The 21,975-nt window shown below is 53.9% G+C and overlaps 8 protein-coding genes across 8 annotated transcripts; 5 read left to right on the forward strand and 3 right to left on the reverse strand.

Annotated features, from left to right (window-relative positions):
• Positions 1 to 431: 431 nt before the first annotated feature.
• N0V89_010815 (uncharacterized protein) lies at positions 432 to 5,407 on the forward strand (the record flags this gene model as incomplete). The annotated part of the gene is made up of 3 exons (XM_056219555.1): positions 432 to 1,649; positions 1,697 to 1,806; positions 1,861 to 5,407. The coding sequence occupies 3 exons, from the start codon at positions 432 to 434 to the stop codon at positions 5,405 to 5,407; spliced, it is 4,875 nt and encodes a 1,624-aa protein (XP_056066682.1).
• Positions 5,408 to 6,442: 1,035 nt separating this feature from the next.
• N0V89_010816 (uncharacterized protein) lies at positions 6,443 to 7,422 on the forward strand (the record flags this gene model as incomplete). The annotated part of the gene is made up of 2 exons (XM_056219556.1): positions 6,443 to 7,143; positions 7,194 to 7,422. 2 exons carry the CDS (start codon positions 6,443 to 6,445, stop codon positions 7,420 to 7,422), a joined length of 930 nt encoding a protein of 309 aa, XP_056066683.1.
• Positions 7,423 to 8,746: 1,324 nt separating this feature from the next.
• Positions 8,747 to 13,145, forward strand: N0V89_010817 (uncharacterized protein; the record flags this gene model as incomplete). Its single annotated transcript, XM_056219557.1, has 5 exons — positions 8,747 to 10,149; positions 10,215 to 10,299; positions 10,352 to 11,218; positions 11,273 to 11,555; positions 11,818 to 13,145. The coding sequence occupies 5 exons, from the start codon at positions 8,747 to 8,749 to the stop codon at positions 13,143 to 13,145; spliced, it is 3,966 nt and encodes a 1,321-aa protein (XP_056066684.1).
• A 74-nt stretch (positions 13,146 to 13,219) lies between these two features.
• N0V89_010818 (uncharacterized protein) lies at positions 13,220 to 13,831 on the reverse strand (the record flags this gene model as incomplete). The annotated part of the gene is made up of 1 exon (XM_056219558.1): positions 13,220 to 13,831. The coding sequence occupies one exon, from the start codon at positions 13,829 to 13,831 to the stop codon at positions 13,220 to 13,222; it is 612 nt and encodes a 203-aa protein (XP_056066685.1).
• A 393-nt stretch (positions 13,832 to 14,224) lies between these two features.
• On the reverse strand, positions 14,225 to 15,781 carry FMO1_2 (monooxygenase; the record flags this gene model as incomplete). The annotated part of the gene is made up of 2 exons (XM_056219559.1): positions 14,225 to 15,644; positions 15,693 to 15,781. 2 exons carry the CDS (start codon positions 15,779 to 15,781, stop codon positions 14,225 to 14,227), a joined length of 1,509 nt encoding a protein of 502 aa, XP_056066686.1.
• Positions 15,782 to 16,186: 405 nt separating this feature from the next.
• Positions 16,187 to 17,200, forward strand: N0V89_010820 (uncharacterized protein; the record flags this gene model as incomplete). The annotated part of the gene is made up of 1 exon (XM_056219560.1): positions 16,187 to 17,200. The coding sequence occupies one exon, from the start codon at positions 16,187 to 16,189 to the stop codon at positions 17,198 to 17,200; it is 1,014 nt and encodes a 337-aa protein (XP_056066687.1).
• A 665-nt stretch (positions 17,201 to 17,865) lies between these two features.
• On the forward strand, positions 17,866 to 18,823 carry N0V89_010821 (uncharacterized protein; the record flags this gene model as incomplete). Its single annotated transcript, XM_056219561.1, has 2 exons — positions 17,866 to 18,043; positions 18,099 to 18,823. 2 exons carry the CDS (start codon positions 17,866 to 17,868, stop codon positions 18,821 to 18,823), a joined length of 903 nt encoding a protein of 300 aa, XP_056066688.1.
• A 310-nt stretch (positions 18,824 to 19,133) lies between these two features.
• N0V89_010822 (uncharacterized protein) lies at positions 19,134 to 21,507 on the reverse strand (the record flags this gene model as incomplete). The annotated part of the gene is made up of 3 exons (XM_056219562.1): positions 19,134 to 20,105; positions 20,273 to 21,140; positions 21,212 to 21,507. The coding sequence occupies 3 exons, from the start codon at positions 21,505 to 21,507 to the stop codon at positions 19,134 to 19,136; spliced, it is 2,136 nt and encodes a 711-aa protein (XP_056066689.1).
• Positions 21,508 to 21,975: the final 468 nt, after the last annotated feature.

Consider the following 21,975-nt stretch of genomic DNA (forward strand, 5'->3'; position numbering starts at 1 on the left):
CGTCGGCACCGGCCTCTCACACCCCTCCTCGTACGTGCCTTTTCTGTCATTTGTTATCTCGAAGCTGTCCTGGTCCTGCTCTGTACTCTCCCAATCTCGTTCGCCAATAGCCCTCGCCTGGATCTATGCGCTCTGTACGATGCGCTGGCAGCCGTACTGACTCTCCGGTAGCCGTCTCGCCGACTGTCACCCAAGTCTCGTCCAGAAGCCACACGCCCTCGCACAAGCCTGCGCATACAATTGCAGTCAATGACCCAAACCCTTCCGTAGAGGCTCCGCCCCGGTCCTCCTCCCCGCCCAGGTCGCCATCACCTCCCTCTACCAAGCCGCCGTCAAACATAATGGGGAGTCGACCTGGCGGACCACACGACACCACCAGCCATGACAGACATGCACCCAGCATCGCCCAGAGGCCCCAGCTGCCCCCCTCGATGTCTGCGCCTGCTGGTCGTCTGCCGCGCCTTCTTCCCGCCGACCTTTCGTCCTACACCGACGCATACTTGCCCACTGCGGCCATACCGACATCGGCCACTTCGCTCGCGGAGCTCGCCCACCTAATCCGGCTGCAGGGCTATCAGGAGCAGCGAAAGGCCCAGTCACGGGTCCGCCTCCACAGATGGCTGGTGTCGAGCGCCCTCTCCGCACGTCTGGTACATTGCGGAGAGCTGGCCTATCGAACTTTGGTTGATAGCTTCAGATCTGACGACAAGAAGGGGTTTGCTACGCTGTATAATGCCGTCAACGATGTCCGAAGCTCGTGTGACGCCGTGCGACAACATGCATTGTTGGAGGCTGATTTGGAGTTTGGCAAGTCAAAAAATATGAAGAGCGACAAGGCTCCGTCTTTCCCAACTTTTCTCAACCAGGTCCCTTCCAAAATCTTGGACGACCTGCTGGATTTCGTTTCTGAAATCCGTACCAACCCCGATTTCCTAGCTACTCGCATTCTCAGTCTTTCTCAGCAAGAGCTTGCTTCTTTGACGTCCTTTCGCCAGGCTTTGGATCCTATTGACTCGGTCATGGCCATGCAAGCTCGTGGTAAGACCATCGGTACACAGAAGCCTACTGCCCAGGGTCCTAGTCCAGTGGAGCGCTTGCTGTCTTTCCAGCGACATGATCCATTTGCTGCTCTTATCTACACCATATTCGCTAATTCATCTGGGCCCGACTCAGCCGAGGACCTTCGCCGGACAGATGCGTGGGCCACCACATGTGCCAGGCTCATCATGGAATCCAAGCAGGGAACTGAGAAGTTCATCAAAGCTGTCCTTGACGTCTACGCCGGCATGCGTGAATGGCCCGGGAAATCTAATTTGGAACTCTACCTTATGCAGGTTCTTCAGGATGGCCAATTCCTTTTAGAGAAAGCCGAGGAGCAATCTTCCCGGACCGGGACACAGACAGTCGCTCCGACCACGAAAGACACGATTGCCGCTGACGAATTCTTTGACAGAGCTGTGAAACGCCTGTTCGAGGTGGTTGACGATGATCCCAGTGCTGGAGGCATTCCCGAGGGTGTCCTTGAGATTGGTAATGCCATCCTTAGGAAGTTGGATGAAACCAAGAACCTGCGTAAAGGAGCGCAAAACTTCTTCGTTTCGCGTTGGCTCTTTTCTACGTTTTTGCTCAACGCGATTATCCATCCCGAGGCACGTGTCTCCCGAGTCTCTATTTGAGATATACTGACCGTTACTAGACACACAGCATCATGATTGGACACCACATCACCGAGCACGCCCGCCAGAAAATCCTCAAGGAGATTGCCATCCGAGCCCAAAAGCATGTTTTGGACATGACCTATAATTGGTACGAAAGCACTTTTGGGACCATCTACCTTTCCATGACTAACATTGCCGTTAGGCGTCAGCAAGTACCCATCCTGCCCGAAATCCGCGGGCATATCGAGAGCATTTTGTCCAGGTTTAAACACACCAGATCCCCTTCGAAGCCTGTACTTCTCCCGGCCAAAGCAATCACTTCTCCCAGGGAGACTGTCGAGGTTCAGCCTTTCATAGTCATCTCACCTGCCGATATTGTAACCCTAGTGAACACCTTGTTTCCAGAGCGTCGCCCTGCTTCCAGTCATTACGACAAAAGCCAACAGCGGACGGGGCTCGCCTCGTCCGCCTCTTCCATCTCCGCAGTGTCCATGCCATTCCGCAGCACATCTACCCCCGGCGGCGATGCAAGTTCCATCCTAAGTGCAAGCGCCTCTTCCATGACTAGTGATCATACCTCGAGGGAGCCTTTGTTGGATATCTCTAACCAATCTGGCATGCCTCACGAGGAGCATCCCGAGGCGAAGATTGCGCCCACCGAGCTTTATGGTCGGCGGTTGAGGATGGCATGCTCTGAAATGTCACGCATCCTTGGCCCAGATGCTATCTCGGGATCTTGTCACCCGTGTGCGGAGAAATGGGCTGTGCTATATATCTCTCCTGATGGCAAACAGCTCAAATCGCGTATGCGCAAAGATTTTGACGATGAAGACGAGCACGACGAGGATTCACCTGAAAGTGACAGTAGTGATGACGAAGGCCCTCCGGAGAAGATTGATTTGGAGAACGACTACCACCAACTGAAAGAAGCTATCACGAAGCTGGTCGAGGAATACGAGATTCCGAAGGAGCTCACGCCTGACAGCGAATCGAAGACGTTCAGTAACCGTACCTCGACGCATCGGAGAGGTGCGAGGGGAAGGGGTCCGGTCCGGCACCACAGCGAAACTCTCGGATCAAGGAACCCCTACAATCAAACCCAGGCGCAGAGCCAGAGTCAACTGACGAACCTCATCGCAAGTCAAAGGAATCTGCCAACTCGACATGGATCTCCGCAAAATCGCAGAAGCAACAGCAACCCGCAATTACCTGAGAGACCGGAGAACAATTCAGTGTTGGTCACCATGCTGGAAACAGCTATGCACCAGTGTCAAGCACGCGGAGCCTTCCTTGACTCCCAACTATACTACAAGACTCTTCTCACATTACGTAGGATGAACTCTCCCACCCTCACCAAGAACGGTTATGCGGCCCTGCTCAATTATTTCTCTCGGGGACCGCGTGACTCGCTTGGCAAGTCAGCGAACGCCATTGAGGAATTTGAAGCCTGGTTCGTCTGGCTCAAACAGTCACAAGAACGACATGACGTTGCGATCGAGGATATGATCCTTGGCTTGAAGAATCTACGCGATAAGATGTGGTACATCACTGACGTTCGCAATTCGGGGACTTACGAAGAAGCGCGAAATGTGGCGCTGGCGCTCAAGATCATGGGCCAGCCTACGAAAACCCTCGACGGCAAGCCGATTCAGTCACACCGACCCCGAAACTTCTCCAAATCTTCCTCCAACAACTTCCTGCTGAGAGCTGAAGCTCAGGTCGTCGATATGATGTCTGCTCCTACCGAGTTCGGCGGTCCAAACAAGCTATCTGACGAACAGTCCGAGATCACTGCCAAGTGGATCGCCCAGTATGGTGTCGAAATTTTCTGCAAAGGCGAAGAGAGGATTCACCGCTTCTGCTTGGAGATTGACAAGTGCGTTAACAAACTCGTTGGTGACAGCATGATGGATGGCCCGGTGCTTTGGGCTAGCGAACTTTACAAACGTGACAAAGAGGTTCTTGACAGTGGCCGTCAGAAAGGCGATCTTTTCCTTACGGGTGTTGGCACTCTTTCCATCGCCGGAGACGAGGAGTACGAGACACACGGTCGACCTACTCGCAACCTCGATTTTGCACAACGACCAAGTCAAGGTAGCCTACGTTCCCTTTCTGGTCGTCCTTCTCAGCAAAGCTTCGACGTCAGCCCCTGGGGGAGGTCTCCGAACGACTCTCATGACTACTTCAGTGGCACTAGCCCTGTGCTTGCTATCGACACCTCTACCACCTTCTGGTCTCCGTTCCAGACCCACGCCCAGTCGCCCACAAGTGCTACCAGCATTAGACCGCGCACCGCATCTTCATCCAAGGGCACGGTGATGCTCAAGCAATCAATCGCCGTCAATGAAGATAAACGAAGATTCTTGCTTGATTTGAAGCAAACCTTGACTGGGTTGCTCTTGAGCGATCTGGGAACTGTAGTGTTCTCCAGCGGAAGCGAGACAGACTCTTGGTTCTCTAGCGATCTTTTGGAAGATTGCATTCAACACAAGTACAGTGAAGAAGAGGAACGCAAGCGCAGGAAGCAGTTGGCACGCAAGAAGAGCATGAAGAGTCTTCGGAAGCAAGCCAACAGTAACAACCCGCTAGAGGCTCTAGGACGCAATGAGCGAGGCGTAGCCGCACCTCCTATCGCCACCCTTCAGCACGCCGCCGCTTCTGATGCTCATCAGTCTGCTGGGGAACATTCATCGTCAAGCGATGCAACCTCGCGCTCTTCTGGGACATCGGCTGCCAAAAAGGCAGGTCTTCTCGAGTTCCCGTACAACATCGCGTTCCGACGTCTTCTTAACAAGTTTGCGACGCATCCTAATCCATTCTCGAAGCTCCATGCTCTGTATGAGCTGGAACTACTCATTGTGGCTTCGCTTTCTTCTCGTTCAGGTCGAGCCTACAACAATCGTCGAGAGGCGACACTCCCTCCTGTCCCACAGTCACCTACCCTCGGGGCCATGCCCGAACTTAGCTCTCGCGAGCCCACCACCAATACTGAACGCGCCACCAACGTGAAAGGCACGATTGCCAATTGTGAGGAGCGTCGCTCTCACTCAATGAACCAGGAAGGTGCCAGCAATGCATCGCCTCTACCTCGTAGTAACGGTGCTCGTTCTCCAGTTGGTCCGCCGAGCACTGACATGATCGTCGACGTCATCCAAGGACTATTCCGTGACGCGAACATTCGTCCCAAGACTCTGTTCCGCGATCTGCAATACATCGCGTCCTTCGTGCCAGCCCAGATGCTCGACAAAACTCCCAGAGGAAAGGCATTCTGGGATGTTGCTCTGGCGGCGCTTGGTCTGAAACAAGACGTGTGTCGCGTTATGGTGGAAGTCGCCGATGATATCGTGAGGCGGGAGGACACGAAGCGAAGCAGCCTCATCCACCAAAATGCCGATCCCGCCTCATCAGATGGGGCAACCAACCCTCTCGTATCGCGGTACACCATGGACGACGTAGCTCGCATGCTGCTCATCACCGCAAAAGAGGGCGACCCCACTGCGGAGCGCGAGCTCGCCACCATGTACCTGACCTCTCCCGAGCTGCTTGAGCGCACTGTGCTTCCGCTCACGAAGACCGGCGACATCTTCAACAAGCAGCTCCTCAGCCAGCATAGAGATACTACCCGCAGCGACCCGCTCATCATGTGTATTGCTACGCACTGGATGAAGGAAAGCCGCGATGGCGGAGACGAGCTCGCAGCGCAGTACTTGCGGCAGCGCACCGATCTTGAAAATATTCAGCAGCGATGATGCGTTTCATCATCAGCGCATCATCGTCGCGCGCACAACTTGACCTTTCGGAGCTATATACCCGCCTACATGCCTTTGATGTTTCCCCGCGTTTTGCACACACATACCGCACAAGGAGCGTTTTTGGAAGCGTCGCATTGCTATCTCACATCACGTCACGTCGTAACGGCCTGCCTGCCTGAATGCATGCATGCATAGCGAGGCGTTTGTCCTTTTCCCCATCCATCTTATACATTGTTATTTGGTTGTCTTTGCAACGTTTCGAAGCATGATTCCCCACAGAGCCTTTATTTCTATACACATGCTTTATGATCTTCGCATACCTATATTGTTTGCTTCGCTTGGTTTTTGTAGGTAAGCTAGATAGACACGCGGCGCGGTGACGAAGAGCGTGTGCGCGGGGCGAGGCCGCAAGTTGTATATGCGATGCGCATGGCGGCGGTCGAATTCGACGTACACACGAATCTCCTTGGATCTGGTATCGGGATTGGTTCGGCATGGTAAATGGGTTGGGCTGTATTTATTGGGGCGCAAGGCTGGTAATGAAGACGCCCTTAGATAGGTGGGATGAATAAAGAGGCTCTATGATCGATTGTGTGGCTCGTTTGTCTATGCAGTGTGCAAATTAATGTTCTCCGGATACGAGGCATATCGGAGGCTGGAGCAGAGGCGTGAATACGTCGTGCTTGTCGTTGTGCGGCTGAAGTACACACGAAGAATGAATCCGACGTGCAGATCCCCTCACTATGGTATCTTGGAACGGTGCTTTTTAAGCCACAAAGATGCTGTATCACCGTATCCGTGCTGGCAAATGGCTGAGAAGTTGCTACTAAACTGCAGCACCACCTCATCAAGCGCACAACGCGCCTTCCACATCGCCTATGCCAGATCATGATTGGGTACCCCGCAACTTCCTCACTCGCGTAGATCCTGCTCAGTTGTTCAGAGCTGAAACGGCGCTTTGTGGCTTGTCTTCTCTCTTGATCTCCCCTCCATCCTCAATTCCCTTATCTTCCACCTTTCCACTTCTTTGATATGGGCCTTATACGCAAGCTCAGCAAACCTTTGATCCTTATCTTTGTCGTCACGTGGGATTTTGGTCTCTTCTTACTCAACGTTATTCTTCCCGCGCGTAAGCCTGGCCACGTAGTCCCGGCAGGAGCACCTGGCCATGCTCTCAATTGGCCAGCCTACGAACCTCCTAAGCCGACTGACTCACGTTCTTCATGTAAGCGATATCGACCTGCTTTCACTCACGAAGCTCGTTGGCTGACTCGATTCGCGATCCTAGGCCCGATGCTCAATGCCCTAGCCAACCACAACATCCTTCCTCACTCGGGTCGCGATATCTCCTTTCGGACGCTCAATACCACGGTCCGCCAATGCTTCAACTTCGCACCCAGCTTCTGCTTCTTCGTGCCACACTTCGCCGCCGACTTCCTTGACCGCTCGTATTGGAGGGACAGTTTCAATCTCGAAGAGCTGAGCAAGCACAATGCGATTGAACATGATGCCAGCTTGACAAGGCGGGATGCAGCGCTCGAGCCCAATCAGAGCAAGCCAGATATCCAACTTGTGGAGCAGCTACTGGCTAGTGCGACTGGCGGGACTCCAGAAGCTAGACTGCTGACGAAGAAAGACCTGAGTGCGATGTTGAGCCGTCGGAGGGTGGAGAGTAGAAAAGAGAATGAAGCGTATAGTGAGAGTCGGTTCCACAATGGGTTCGGAAGCGCGAAGTGAGCATCAACCAGGATGTACAGCGGAAATGGTTACTGACGACGAGTAGCTCGTCGACCATGCTAACTATTTTCGGCGGCCGCATCAATGACCTACGACCCATGCTCTTGGAAGAGCGGTTCGCCGAAGACTGGGAGCCACGCATTCGTTCCCACTTCGGTCTTACCATGGCGGCATTCAACGGGACGGTCTTGCCGGTGGAGAGAGGCGTCAACACGAAAGCCTATGTCAGGAGCATGGAAAGCGAAGGCGTGGCACCAACAGGCATGGCACAGTGAAGTGCTGGGGTGGAAGATTGAAATGGGTTTGCGTGGACCAGGCAATCGTTGTAGCGCTCTGAAGAGTCTGAACTCTCTGGCCGCCATGCGGACCATGGCGGATACGTTGTGGGGAGGTGGGGGCATGGCGCAAGGAGCTGTCAGTGCTCGTTCTCGTTCTGGGATTGCGTCTGCTGTTCGCTAATACTTGACCTTTACTGTGTGCTCCGGTAGGCATCATGACTCAAAACACGGATCCTACATGAGACCACACCCCATTGATGTGCTCTAGTGCGCTTTCTCGCCATCGGACCACTGAGAGAGGGCAGGTAGACCGCTTTCCGGTGCAGGGGTCTCGATGGGAGGGAGTGCCAGACAAGGATACCCTTCCCGCGCCCGACCCTGTGAACTAGACGACCCGTGACTGCACAAAATATCCCGCTAGCGTATGGCAACACCCGACCTCAGATACGTGCCCCTCTCTACATCCCAGCGCCGTGCCTCTGGGTTGACGACATCCAGAAGCTCTGAGGTCGTCGGCACAAGCGACGACCTGGATCGGTGTGTGCGGCTCTGGTGCGACGCTTGACGCTCGCTTGGGGCTTTAATGTCCGCAGAGGCAAGGCACGAACCTGATACCATTGGCGGGATTCCCCTCGATCAATCAGCAGAATCCTTTATTGGATGCGTAAAGCGGCTGGCGCGATACTTGGCGCGCGTCCCTTCCCGCGATGCGTTATCTAGACGAACGGCTATGGCGGTTAACGCTCGTCCCGCCGAATGGTATTGCGCCAATTCACCCGGACTTCTCCTATGTACGTAACACGGGGAGGCGGCATGGCCGAAGGAACCCACATGTTCTCTCAAGCGCTCGACACCTGCCACTTTTGACTGCCGCCACCGCGCCAACAGTGTCGCCTGTCAAGCGCTCCGGGCCGTCGGGCTGATCCTTCGACGTGGGATGGGGCGGCCTTCTCTGGTCCGGAACTTCTGGACCGGCATCGAGCCGTGAAGACTGCTTCAGGTCATATGGCTTCACATGTGAGCGTGCTGCGTTGGCATGGGGGCACCAAGTTCGGAGGCTACAACAAGAGTGGGCATGGTCTGGCGTAGATCCTGCCTGGACGCACGTTTGGGGCGCGAACCGTCCAGTCGTATACACGATCCAGCGCCGAATCCATCTAGCCGATCATGATGCAGCTAGACAGTCCGAGCATACGCAGACGCAAACGAGACAGGGGCTCACAATGGGGGGACAGTCCACTCCGCCACTTGATAAGTGGGCCTACGGAACGCAAACATTCCCAGGACCAGACACTACTCTATCCTCCAAGTTCACTCCAACATGACCACAAACGGCCAGTCTTCGCTGAGCGAAGCATTCGGCGGGAAATGGCCTGACTCTCCTTTACCGGTATGGACCCGACTGTCCAATGCAGCACAAAGTTACCCCGACAAACTTGCCATAGCTTGTCTGCATCAATCTCCCAATCTGTATGGTATACAAAGCTCTGAATATGCCATTGGGGGTTTTGAGAAGCACCTTCAGTGGTCGTACTCTCAGCTCCGCTCCACTGTCGAATACTTGGCTGCTGGACTACAGGCTCAAGGCCTCTCCTCAGGATCTTCCATTGTCACTATTCTGAAAAACGGTATCGAGTTCCCCATGGCCTTCTGGGCTGCTCACAAGCTTGCATGTCCCTTCGTGCCCCTCAGCTCACGGACCCTCACAAACACCGTCCAGACACGACACATGCTCACGGTTGCCGACGTAGCTGCCGTGATTGTGGAAGACCTGGAGTCCGCGGCTGCATTCGATCAGTTGTGGCACGCAGGAGCGCGAAAAGTGATCAAGATCGTAGCTGGAGAAATCAGCCCAGACGGTTGGACTAGCATTTCGGAATTGCTGGAGATCGGGAGAAGAGTAAAAGCAGATCAGAGCCACGAACTCGGAATATTGCATGCGCGTGAGTTCGAGCACAGAGCAGAATCCAAGGATACTGTGACGATACTGTTCACTAGCGGCACCACTTCACTGCCCAAGGGTTGCCCTCACACGAACCTCACCCTCAACGCCTTCTCAAAGATCCTGAGCATCGGAGGCGCGTCACCAAATGACATCTTCTGCTCAGTCCTCCCTAACAGCCATGCAATGGGATACTTCTTCGTTCTCCACTTCTTCATGAATGCTGGCACGGTTGTCTACCCGTCTGCTACCTATGAAGCAGCTGCTATGGCGCATGCTTTGGCAGCGCATCGATGCACTCACGCCACTCTCGTGCCAACTGCTCTCCACAGTCTTCTTGAATGGATCGAGCCCTCAGGGCTTCTTTTCCCCGATCTCAAGGACCTTTGTCTCGCGGGTTCGTCCATCACGCCGCAGAACATCCGGTCTGTGATCCGTGATCTTGGCGCCCAAGGTGTTTCCACTGGATATGGCACCACAGAAGGCAGCCCGGTCTGGAATGCACCGACGTCGGATCCGGAGCAGCTCATCCGCGGAGACGATGTTTTGTGCGGATATGCTGTGCCAGGGCAACATATCCGCATTTGCGCACCAAATTCGACACAGCCACTTCCTCGCGGCCAGCCCGGCGAAATTCTTGAATGTGGACCCGGAATGATCGCAGGCTATCTTGGTGATAATGTGGGGAAGGATTCATTCGCTGTGGACGGTGATCTGACGTGGTACAAGACCGGTGATAGCGGCGTGATGTGGGATGATGGCCGTGTGTCGGTTGTGGGGAGGTAGGTTTTTTTCTCGTTTCGGCTGTGCTTTCGTATCCTGTATGCAGGTTGCTAATTGGCATCAGGTTCAAAGACATGATCATCAGAGGCGGTGAGAACATCGCTCCTGCAGCAATCGAGGTTGTCCTAAACCAATTTCCTGGCGTTGAGGTACGAGAAACTCTCCGGTTCAAAGTACGAGCAATCTTCTGACCGCTAGCAGGCACAAGTTGTTGGTGCTTCGGATCACTTTGCAGGCGAAGTGCCTGTGGCTTTGGTGCGAACTCTTCCACCTGGCGATAATCCAGCAGGCCAGCTCCAGGAAGCCGTCCGAAATCATATGGGCATGTTGCACGTACCCGACGAAATTATCACCCTCGGTCAACTTGGGCTAGAGGATTATCCACGTACTATCTCTGGAAAGGTACAAAAGAACGCACTTCGAATCCTTGTCGCAGCCTACCGAAAGAACCATGAAACAAAGCATGATTCTGTCACTGGCTCAGACAATGGTGATGCCACTCCTCACACGATTGGCTACACCAATGGCAACATCAACGGTTCCACTCGACGTGACTCTGGAATCATCGAAGATAAGGATGTCGAACAAACAGTACTTCACGTGTGGTGGAGAGCTACTGGTATCGAGCCATCGAAATTGGATAAAGATACTCCTACCTTCAACTACGCAGACTCAATCACCATAATGCGTGTCAGAGCGTTGTACCGCAAAGAGTTAGGTGTTACGCTATCAGCGGTTGAGATGTCACAAAACGCCGATCTGAAGACTCAGATTGAGGCACTGGAACGCAAAGTCTCACAGTCTCAAAAACAGGCAATCGCTCCGCTTCCTTCATTTGAGAATGCGCGAACTCTCGAGGAGCTCCAAATTGTCCTAGGGACAGAAAACAATGCCAAAAACTTCAAGGAAAAAGCGAGCGCAGCTCTGGTGAAGGAGGGGTTTGACTTCGATGGAGATGTTGAATCTGTCATTCAGATGAATGATTTCATTGATGTTCTGGAGCGCGAAAAGCTCATCAACACGTGGAACTTCGGCATTTCTATCGTTGCTGATGGCTCTACGGTGCAGGTGGGTGACTGGGCGCCTTGGTAGTCAGGTGGACATCTCTAATACATTGTGTAGGAGCTTAAAACTGCCTTGACGGCCGCTCTGACAAACAATCAGTTGTGGACTTCTTTCTACGTGCACGGGGACAGCGGAGCGCCCATATATGTTACGATGAAGCCCACGAGAAAGCTCTATGACCATGTCCTGCACGAGAAGGGATCTGTTGCCAGTGTTACGGAACTCCAACAGATTGCCATCGACTATCCTCACAGGGAGCATTCGGTCTTCCCCGGCCCTTTGTTCCATGCTCTGTTATACGAAATTGAAGACATCAAGTCAGCTGGATTCGTCTTGTACGGTAAGGGAGCAGATACCTACATGTGGCTGAGGCAGCACCTAACGGATTCTAGTCCATCACATTGTCCATGACGCTTCGTCAATGCGACTTCTATTTGAAGATATCAATCGAGCTCTGCTTGAGCCAGCTCGACCATTGCACCCGCATGTTCCTTATCAGCTGTAAGTAAGAATATGACACTGAAGATTTATACTAATATGAACTAGATGGTCTGACATCTACCATTCCCTACGCAACTCACCTCGTGCCACAATTGAGGTAGACTGGCATGTTAAGCGCCTTGCAAACATCCATCTCCACCGCAAGGCTCTCTACCCTCCCGCGCACGTCCCCCGCCAGGCGATCCAGTCATCTCCTGACGGTATAGACTACGGCTTTGACGCCCCAGCACTCCTAAACCTAAAACGCCACCACTCCCATATCACCGCCTCCGTCGTCCTCAAAGCCGCCATGGCACTCATCAACATCACACGCACAAAGCACACCCACGCACTCATCAGCAACTACGAAGCTTGTCGATCGTCCTTACCCTTTTGGCCCGACACCCTCCGCCACCTGCCTGGCCTCAACGGCTCTACTCTTGCCGACCTCGACGCCTCCGATGTCGCAGGCCCAACCATGAACGCCGTCACCAACGTCATTGGCGTCGAGCGCACCGAGACCGCTCTCGCCTTCCTAAACCGTCTCCAGGCAGAACAGTTTGAGCTCACGAAGCACTCGCACGCGCCGTGGCGCCGCATCATCGCCGCTCTCAACGAGTTGCACCCCGGCGAGAACGCAGGTGAACTCGTGTACGAGACACACCGTACGCAATTCCTTACTTGGGTGCCTGGTGTGCTGGGCGAATACGAAAGGATTCGCATCGCGCAGATTGCGATTCGCGCTGCGCTGGGTCTGGTATTCGTAGCGGGATTAGGCGGGCCAAAGGCGACTATGTTTGGGATTAGCTTGAGGTGGGATGTGGCAAATTATAGTGCTGAGGAGACGATGAGGTTCACCAAGGATGTGGAGAGGGCGGTTTTGTGGATGTTGGACGAGAGGAACTGGGAGAGGCCTGTGGGGGAGTTTTTGGGGACGGTCGAGGAGAAGGTTGAGGGGAAGATTGACGAGGGGTTTGATGAGAAGATTGACGGGAAGGTGGACAAGAATGTTGAGGGGAAGGTTGAAGAGAAGATTGAAGAGAAGGTTGAAGAGAAGGCTGAGGAGAAGGCTGACAAGAAGGTTGAGGAGAAGGCTGACATGAAGGTTGAGGAGAAGGTAGACGAGAAGGTGGATGAGAAGGTAGACGAGAAGGTGGATGAGAAGGTGGACGAGAAGGTGGATGAGAAGGTGGACGAGAAGGTGGATGAGAAGGTGGACGAGAAGGTGGATGAGAAGGTGGACGAGAAGGTGGATGAGAAGGTGGACGAGAGGTTTGGGGAAAGAGCCAACGAGAAGGTTGGTGAGATGGTCAATGAGATGGTCAATGAAAAGGTTGATGAAAAGGCTGACGAGAGGTTTGGGGGAAAAGTTAAGGAGATAGTGGAGGGGAAGATCGAGGAGAAGGTGGGAGAGCAGGTCGCGGAGAAGAATGAGGAGACACACAGCTAATCCTGCCATATATCCTACTGTCAATATTTTCTGTCTATAGAATTGATATAATTTTCCGTCAAATCTGCACTGCACTAATCGACCTCCTCGTCCGCCTCATCATGCCTTCTCACTAGCGCATCCCCGTCCAACATCTCCTCAACTTCCTCCCACCCTAATGTCCTCTTTTGCCCCCTTCTAGCCAATAAAATCTCATCCTTCTCTCCCTCCAAACGCCTCTGCAGCTGTATCCAGTCCAACCTATCCCGAAACAAACTTTCTAATCCCCTGATCTGGTCCCCATGGTATTCCACTACCACCTTCATCGTCGAGATGACCTTCCTTATGTTCGCCTCATCTGCTGCCGTGACTCCGCCACCATTACTTGCATCTCCTGCAAACACAACGCCTGTCTGCCGAATGATAGTGATGGGGTCAGAGGCATCGAAGAGCGGGGCGTAGAATGTGGTGTATTGGGTTAGACTCGCGAGAGCGGCTTCGGTGATGGCGATGGCCTCAATACAAGTAGCTTCTCCGATGGTGGAGTAGCGTGGGGTAGTGTGTAGTACGGGGATGAGACTACGCAAGCGGGTAATACTGGATTCAACGCTAGAGCTGAGTGTCCGATTTGCGGTAATGAGGGTAGTGAGGACGGAGATGGTGGGGTCGAAAATGGAGCCTTGGTATTTGCTTTCGCGGGAGCACATTATGGCTTGTGAAACTTTACTAGAGGAACAGGTGTTGTAGAAGTCGCTTGTGGATTATTTGTAGTGTACGCAGATCGAGACATGATAATATTTCATCCATACGACCGGTGAAAAGAAGTTCTGGAGTGACTTCCTCTAATGACGATACGTCAAACGTGTGTGCATTGCAGGCACTGGCGCTTGACCCCCAACAATATCACAACAGCGATGCTTCACCGTCGAGCACAGAACATGTGAGTCCTCGTATTCAGCAACGTGTGGACATTCATGCCATGGCTAGTTATTCTTCGGATATTGCTTCATTACACGCACAACGATCTCAAGCAGTCACACCATTTGCGTCTCGCAAATGGATCCATGATCAACAGCGATAGGTGTCTTGACTACAGCCCTCTATATTAACTTCTTCTCTTCCTCTTCCTGCCTCCTCAAGTGCTCCTCGTAACTGAACCCCACCTCCTCTAGCGTCCTCACCCCAAACCTCTTCTCCCCTAGCGCCCCAAACGCAGCCCTTATCTTTGGAAAGTGCTCTCTACACCAGAAGTCCCACGCGCCCCAAACCGGCGGCAGCTTCCCGTTGCCATCGTTCTCCAATCCTTCTCTCGGTTCAGCGCTCAGCGCCCAGTGCGACATCTCGTTGATATAGTTGCCGTCTTTTGGGAACGGGAGGAGATGGAAGTTGCGTCCATCGCCCATCTCCTCTATCGTGGTTTGTTCCCAGGATTCCATGATTGATGGCGCAGGCAGGGAGAGACGGCCAGAGTATACGCGTGCGAGGACGGCGGCTTGCGCTTCTGCGAGGGGAAAGGGAATTACGCGCTGGGGGAGTGCGAGGAAGGAAAGCGTCGGGTGGGGCGTGTAGAAAAGGTGTTGGTATGTATGTTGGACGTGACTTCCATTTTCTATCATTCTGGGTTCGACATTTTCAAGGAAGGGGAGCGAGTAGAAGTAACCTGTTGCGAAGACGATGGCGTCGACGTCTCTCTCAATTGTGCCGTCTTCGAATTCTACGCCGCGGTTGGAGATCTGAAACTTGGAGATGGGTGGAAATTCTTGTTTGACAGGTGAGGTCCCGACTTTGAACATCGAGGCGGATTTGCTGGACCAGAGGAGCGGATGTGAAGAATATTGGGCGATTTGAGTGGAGATGTCGTTGCCGGAGGCTGAGTTGCCAACGACTATGACTTTCTTGTCTTTGAACTCTTCGGGATTGCGGTAGTATTTTGCGTGCGATATTATTCCTGGATACCTCCTGTTCCACTCTTTGATGCCTGGTATATCCGGAAGGTAAGGGACGATAAAGTGGCCGTTGGCTACGATGACGGCGTCATATTCTTCTTCTTGCTGGGCGTTAGAGCGCAGGTCTCGTGTTTGCACTTTCCAACGTGCATTGGCCTGTTCATCTACCGCTTCAACGTTGAGTACTTGCGTGTCGTAACGTACGAGGTCCTGTACATCCTTCCCGTAATCTCGAACATACTGGAGTACTGTCTCGTGTTTTGGGAAGAGCTGACTATCCTGTGGCCAGTCCAAGTCTTTAAAGCCCATCAAGCCGCGCGGAATGTTAGTCTCCAATCTGTCGTAGATAGGTGACAGGAAGGTCGGTTCTTTCTGCACGACACTTGGTTCTCCAGTCCGAGGTTTGTAAGGTTCAAGCCAAGTAGGATCTTGATTTCGTCCTCGTGGACTGGTCTGAGGTACCGTAAAAAGGTCTTCACCTCTCAGGTTACCAGTGTAGTTCCATATCCCGCCTTGCCTGCTTCGTTGCTCCAAGAGTACGATCTTACGAAAGGCATTTTCCGCTCGAAGATATCTACTTTTCTTAGTCTAGTTAAAGAATGCTGTTATCAAAGAAGCTTACTTTGCCGCGACTAGCCCTGAGGGACCTGCTCCTACTATGGCAATAGTACGAGCTCTTATCGGCATCGATTCAGCAGCTATTGAACCCATGATGTTGTGTTCTTTGGAGGAATCTCACGTCAAGATTAAGGCGATTACCAAAGCTGATATACACAACGCAGACGCGAAGTTGCACATGAGCAAGACCATAGTCTGTATCGAATGCTAACAAGAGTGAACTGTGCGCGCGAAGATCGGAGCATGGGTGCGCCACAGCTGCTGTGGCTGGTTTAGCGTGAGATGACGCGATGACGAAACGTGGGACCGACCCGTCCACGGGTGCGACGAACGGACGTCCATTTCACTGGCTACGAAGCTCACCCTCTTTTGTTCGTTGTATGTAACCCCCGGGATCAAATATTGACGTCTTCCGTGACTTCTTGATCTAGCATTGAGGTGTCTGGATTGTGCCTCACACCACAACACCTCCGGTCACACTACATACACCACCGAGCGATGTTTCCCTCGCGTCCGCGAATTATTGCACCCATATACCGGCAGGCCCGAAGCTTTTCTACACAACGATCGACAATGGCGCCTCTACGAATAGGCTTCGTCCCAGAGCACTTCTCCACGCCCCTCGAATTCGCAAAGAAGCACTACGGTCTCGATGCGCGGCTACTCCCATACCCCTCTGGCACGGGGCACATGGTCACAGCGCTTCAAGCTGATGAGATAGACGTCGGGGTTGGCCTTACGGAAGGATGGGTAGCTGCGTTGGGCAAAGCGCAAGAAGCAAAGCAAGACGCGGGGTTCAAACTGGTAGGCACCTACGTGGAGACACCGCTATGCTGGGCGATTTCTACTGGAGCCAAGCGCAGCGAGCTGAGCAGTGTCAAAGACCTCCAGGGCAAGAAAGTCGGCGTGTCAAGAATTGGAAGCGGCAGCTATGTTATGAGCTTCGTACTCGCGGACCAGCAAGGCTGGCTTGACCCGCAAGCTTCCGGCCCGCCGTTTCCTGTCGAACCGCTGAATACATTTCTGAACCTTCGCGAAGGGGTGAACGAGGGAACTGCGGACTTCTTCATGTGGGAGCACTTCACTTCGAAGCGGTACTACGATAACGGCGAGATCAAGCGCATTGGCGAGATTTATACGCCGTGGTCATCTTGGAAGATTGTGGCGAGGAACGATCTTCTGTACCCGAAGAACTGGTCACAAGGTGATCAAGCTTCGCATCCTGTGCTCAAGGAAGAGTTGGATGATGCGCTGCAGAAGATCAATAAAGGCATTGAGCACTTCGAGGAAAACCAGGAGGAAGCGGTCGAGTATATTAGTACAAAGCTAGACTACTCGGAAGAGGATGCACGGGAATGGTTGAAGACGGTACGATTTCCGCAAGAAGTGAGGGGCGTGGACGACGCGGTCATACAGAAAACAGTGCGCATACTTCAGAAGGCCGGCGTGCTTGGTAATGGAGCGGGCGAGCAGACGATGATCGGGCTACAGAGAGATGGGACGTCGCATTGAGCATCGTGCTCTATCTACTCTGAAATGGTTTCAGCTGTTCGTGCTGGGTGGAAGCCGCAGGGCGCCGTGGGCCACAACTTGGGCGGACGTGCTGGCGTATGCCTTGGCTCCGAAGCCCGATTTGCAGTACTGTCCTTGATCTGGGTTGCGTCCGAAGGTTAGCACGTAGACTAGACAACGTCTGCTGTGTAAGGCGACCGTTCTGCACGCCGCAGAGCGACAAGCCTGGGCACAAGACGGGAGCGGCAGGAGCAAAGGCTCGCAACATGTAGACATCGATTCAAAGCCCGGATGGTCAGCACGTGTGAGCGATGGTAGTGGGGTCGGATCCGGGCACCCCTGCCAAGCCCTGCCGCATAAACAACTTCGCCCATTCACAGCGGCGCAGTGCCCCGTCGCGGCGGAGAAACCCCCCTTCACAGCCACTGCAATATCCTCGTACGCAATCATATCCCTGGCATGTGCGGACATCAGAAACATGTCGCCTCGCTCCCGCAGTGGCGTCTGCTAGGCGGCTCGTTGTGGCAAGCTCACGCGCCAGACCAAACACCAGGGTGTGGTGGATATATACAAGCCTTGCACCCCGTGAAAGATGGTAGGGACTTCGCTGTAGCCTCTCGTTTCCGCTTCCCTCGCTAGACCTTCGCTTGTTGTTCCATAGCAGAATGCGTTCCGCGTTGCTCCTTGCCGCCGCCGCCGCTCCTCTTGCGAGCGGCATCCGCATCATCCAGTCCAACGACGACGGATGGGCCGAGATCAACGCGCGAACCCTCTTCAGCAGCTTAGTGGCTGCAGGCAACCAAGTCGTGCTCTCTGGCCCAGCCGAGAACCAGTCTGGCACCGGTGCGTTCTCCCTCCACCATCATCGATGATCCAAGACTCATAGTGCTATATTCAGGCTCTTCCGACGCAACACCCACGACCGTCGACTCAGACGGCTGCCAGTACTCGTCGTGCCCGGCCAATGCCCCCGCCACAGGCGCAAACGCCACAGATCCGCGCCTCAACTATGTGAACTCGTACCCAGTCACCAGCATCAAGCGCGGCATCTCGACGACGGGGCCCGCGCTCTGGAGCGGTGCGGCGCCGCAGCTCGCCGTCACAGGACCTAACGTCGGCTCCAACGTCGACATCCAGGCCTTCTTCTCCGGCACGATTGGAGCTGCAGTGTACGCCGCGCACACGGCCAAGATCCCCGCCCTCGCCTTCTCTGGAAGATCGGGAGATCCGACGGCCTGGAACGTCTCCCCAGTCCCTATCCATAGCAAGGTCTACGCCGACCTTGCGCTCAACTTGACCACCACCATAATTAACTCGGGCACACCCTACCTTCCCGACGACGTCTTCCTGAACGTGAACTTCGGCGAGGTCACCGATACCAAGTGCAACAGCGCCTCGCAGTTCAAGTTCATCCCCACGCGTGTGACGACAGGGCTGCTGAGTGCCCGCGACACGGAGATCTGCGGGAGCACGAGGCTGCCGTGGGAAGCGGATGTGAGTCAGTTGCGGAGCGGGTGTTTTGTTAGTGTTAGTGTGGGTGATGCGGCGGATAAGACGACGGCAGATGCCGCGAGGCAGAAGGTTGCCTTCGATAAGTTGAAGCCTATCCTTTCGTGCCTGTAGGTGTACGTGGGGATGAGTGGGGTATGAGAAAAATGATATGACGGGATACACAATCGACACATGTGGTTTTAGAAAGAAACGAGGATATGCATGGCTATCTAACGGGGTATGTAATGCCACATTCAGAAACATCCTGACATTTACGCCCAAAACTCCAACCCTAGCGTGCGCTTTCGAAGACTTCAGCTCCGCGTTTAAGCCCATTCGTCCAACCTGCGCATCATCATATTTTCACTCTCTCCTTCCCCACACTCTTAACCGGATGCAACAGCATAGCAGGCATGCACATCCTCCTCTCTTCCTTCCCCCATCACTTCCCCTCCCCTTGAATCGTCTCCTGCTCACCCCAATCCTGTTTCGTCACTTTCCACCCCAACCACCGTCTATACAGCGTCCGTGGAAATGTTGATGCAAAATACCAACTCCACCCCCCAAAGTTCGCCTCACGGTCATGATTATACGGACTATCTTCCTGCTCCGTCCACGCGCCCTGGACACGCTGCATCGAGCCTCCATTGAACGGGTCAATAATAGATGAGGCGTCGAAAATAGCAGCCGCGTACGGTGCAGGCCAGTGCCTGTCCGTGAAGACCGGGTGTGGGGCGTACACGGCTTTCAGGCCATGTTGCAACGCGACTGTACTCGGCCACATCTCAGCTTGCATGCTTCTACCCGCCAGGTTCTCGACGTGCATTGCATGCAGCAGCTTTTTGGAGAAGCGTGCAACGGTGTTGATGAAGACGCGGCGGTCGAGGTGGATGAACTGCGGATGTGTGAATGCGTCTGCGGGAGGATCTTCCGGCGTGAAGATCGGCCGGATGCCGGGGATGTAGTTCCAGATTTTATCTTTGTAGGACCAGGTTGTGTTGCGGGGGTCCCACATGGGGAGGAGGGTGATGAAGTCTGCAGGCTCGGAGACGCCCCATTGGAAGTCATCTTGCTCGAATGAAGTTGGAGGTGTGGGACCGAGAGGCTCTTGGGGAGGGATGGCGTGCGGCCAGGGACAGGGACCCCAGACGGGCGAGGGGATGAGAGAGTGCGTTGAGGCGTTGAGGACGGAGCTGTGTGTGTCTTCGACGAAGGAGGCATACGAGCCATGGACGGAGGGTAGATAGTAGCGTTTGTTTCGTTCCCAGAGGAGCTTCCGAGGCTGCTTTGCGGCGAACTGGCTGATGGTTTCGAAAAAGTGGTAGTGGTGTCCGGTGTATCGCGCGTCTGTCTCCCAGTTCCACACGTAGTCGAACTGCGGGTGCATAAGGGAGAACCATTGCAAGCACATGAACTATGAGGAAAACAATCAGCGTCATCGTCACAGATGATGAAACAGGTATTAGAGGGCATCCCCGCCGTCTGCACACGTTGGGAGATTTCGGACTTGAGTACGAAGCCCATCATCTCCGAACGACTGCGATGGCACAAAGGCCGGCTTAATTCCCAGGAATAACTTACCTGGTGCCAGTAAACCTGCCAATCTCCAACCTTTGGATACCAGCTTGGGAAAATCGCCTCGTTCCAGAGCAGCGCAATAGACTGCAATTCCTGCGGCACATTCTGCATCAAGACCTCATGGTAAAGCGTCGCGTTGCCGAAGATATCCAGAGTCGGTTCCTTAACGTGCATTAGGAGAAAGATCTCGTACTCTCCGCCAGACGACAGACTCAGCTCCGAGATCATCGCGCGAATCGCTGTAATGTCGTTCTGCTCAAACGTGTAGCCCGTCCAAGCTCTTATCAGCACCGCAGTCCTCGCATGATACCTTTTCCCCTCCTCACCCACGTCTTCTCCAGCACTCGCGGTGTCCGTGTGCATCTTAAAAGCCGCGTCCGCAGCCGCCCTATCCGGCACAGCTTTATTTGTACTCTTTACCGTCGGAGCCCTCGCACTAGGCCTATACCTCTCCATATTCCGCGCAAGACAATCATCCTGCAGCGGACCCCATGGTACGTTCTCCCACTCCGGCACCGTCTGAGGTGCCTTCCAGTGTAGCACATCGTCGGGGAACTCCTCGTCTCCGAAGCCGTATGGCCCGTACCGCGAATACCGGTCGAAGCACACGGAACCGTTGAGCCCGACGACGTCGTAGCCGCCGGCGAAGACTTTGGGGAAGGAACAGGGCACGCCGAGATAGACTTGGACTTGATCGTCTGCACTGGTGTTGAGAGGCACGCCGCGTGGGCCGTCGCAGGAGACGTAGGAGCCGTGCCAGGTGCGTTGATAGGAGGGGGAATTGTAGTCTGGAAAGGGGCTGTAGGGGACAGGGTTGGAGGCGGTTTTGGCGCTGAGTCTGTGGTGGCCGGCGGTGTAGAATCGGTGGTCACTTTCTCGCTATCAGCATTGTTCTGGCTTGGTATGAGATGGGAGGGAAGGTAAGGGACTCACTAGTCGAACTCCTCCCACCTGTTAGGATCATATTCTTGATCGACATAGTCTGAGAACGGCGGCCAATGACCTTCCCAATTCGGTCGAATCCAGTCCAGCATTTCCTCCATGTATATCTTCTCCATGCCTGCTTTCAAGTCCTCGTAGTCTAACCTGCTTCCTTTCTCCTGCACTGTCCTCCATGGTGCCGATGGGGTTGTATTGTTCTGCAATGCATGCGACTCCTGCGGTTTCCTTAAATCTGTTGCTCCTGCGCCAGGACGTGGATACGAAATGATATTGGGCAATGATGGCGCTGGGCGCATGAACGCCGAGGTAGGGTAATCATTCTCGTTTGGTATAGGGTTCTGCTTCGGCGCTGTGAATGGAATCCCTGGTATTAGCTGGTATACGTATGAACGGGCGCGCGACCAAGGGCTTTTATGCCATACGGCGACAACACATAGAATGGTGAAAAGAAACACGAGCGTGATTTTGCTGGGCGACCGCACAATCATAGTTGCGACTTTGGAAGCTCGGCCTTAGCCTCTTCTTCGCCTTGTGACAGTCAAGATGCTGGTGATATCGGCAAGTCGGTATTCGAATCACTGCGAACACATCAAGTGGGCATCTTTCTTTCCGGTCGGCGTGAATTCAGTTCAGTAGGAGGATTCCGATGTCCGTACGGATTGTAGAAATCAGAGGATCTCGATGCGAAGGCGTTTTCTCAAAAAGCTTAACGCTCGCAGGTTCCACCTGTCAAAACATGGTGAGAAAGTCGTGAAACTTATGTG

This window comes from Didymosphaeria variabile (genome assembly GCF_027946475.1).
Source record: "Didymosphaeria variabile strain IMI 356815 chromosome Unknown scaffold_8, whole genome shotgun sequence".
Lineage (NCBI taxonomy): Eukaryota > Fungi > Ascomycota > Dothideomycetes > Pleosporales > Didymosphaeriaceae > Didymosphaeria > Didymosphaeria variabile.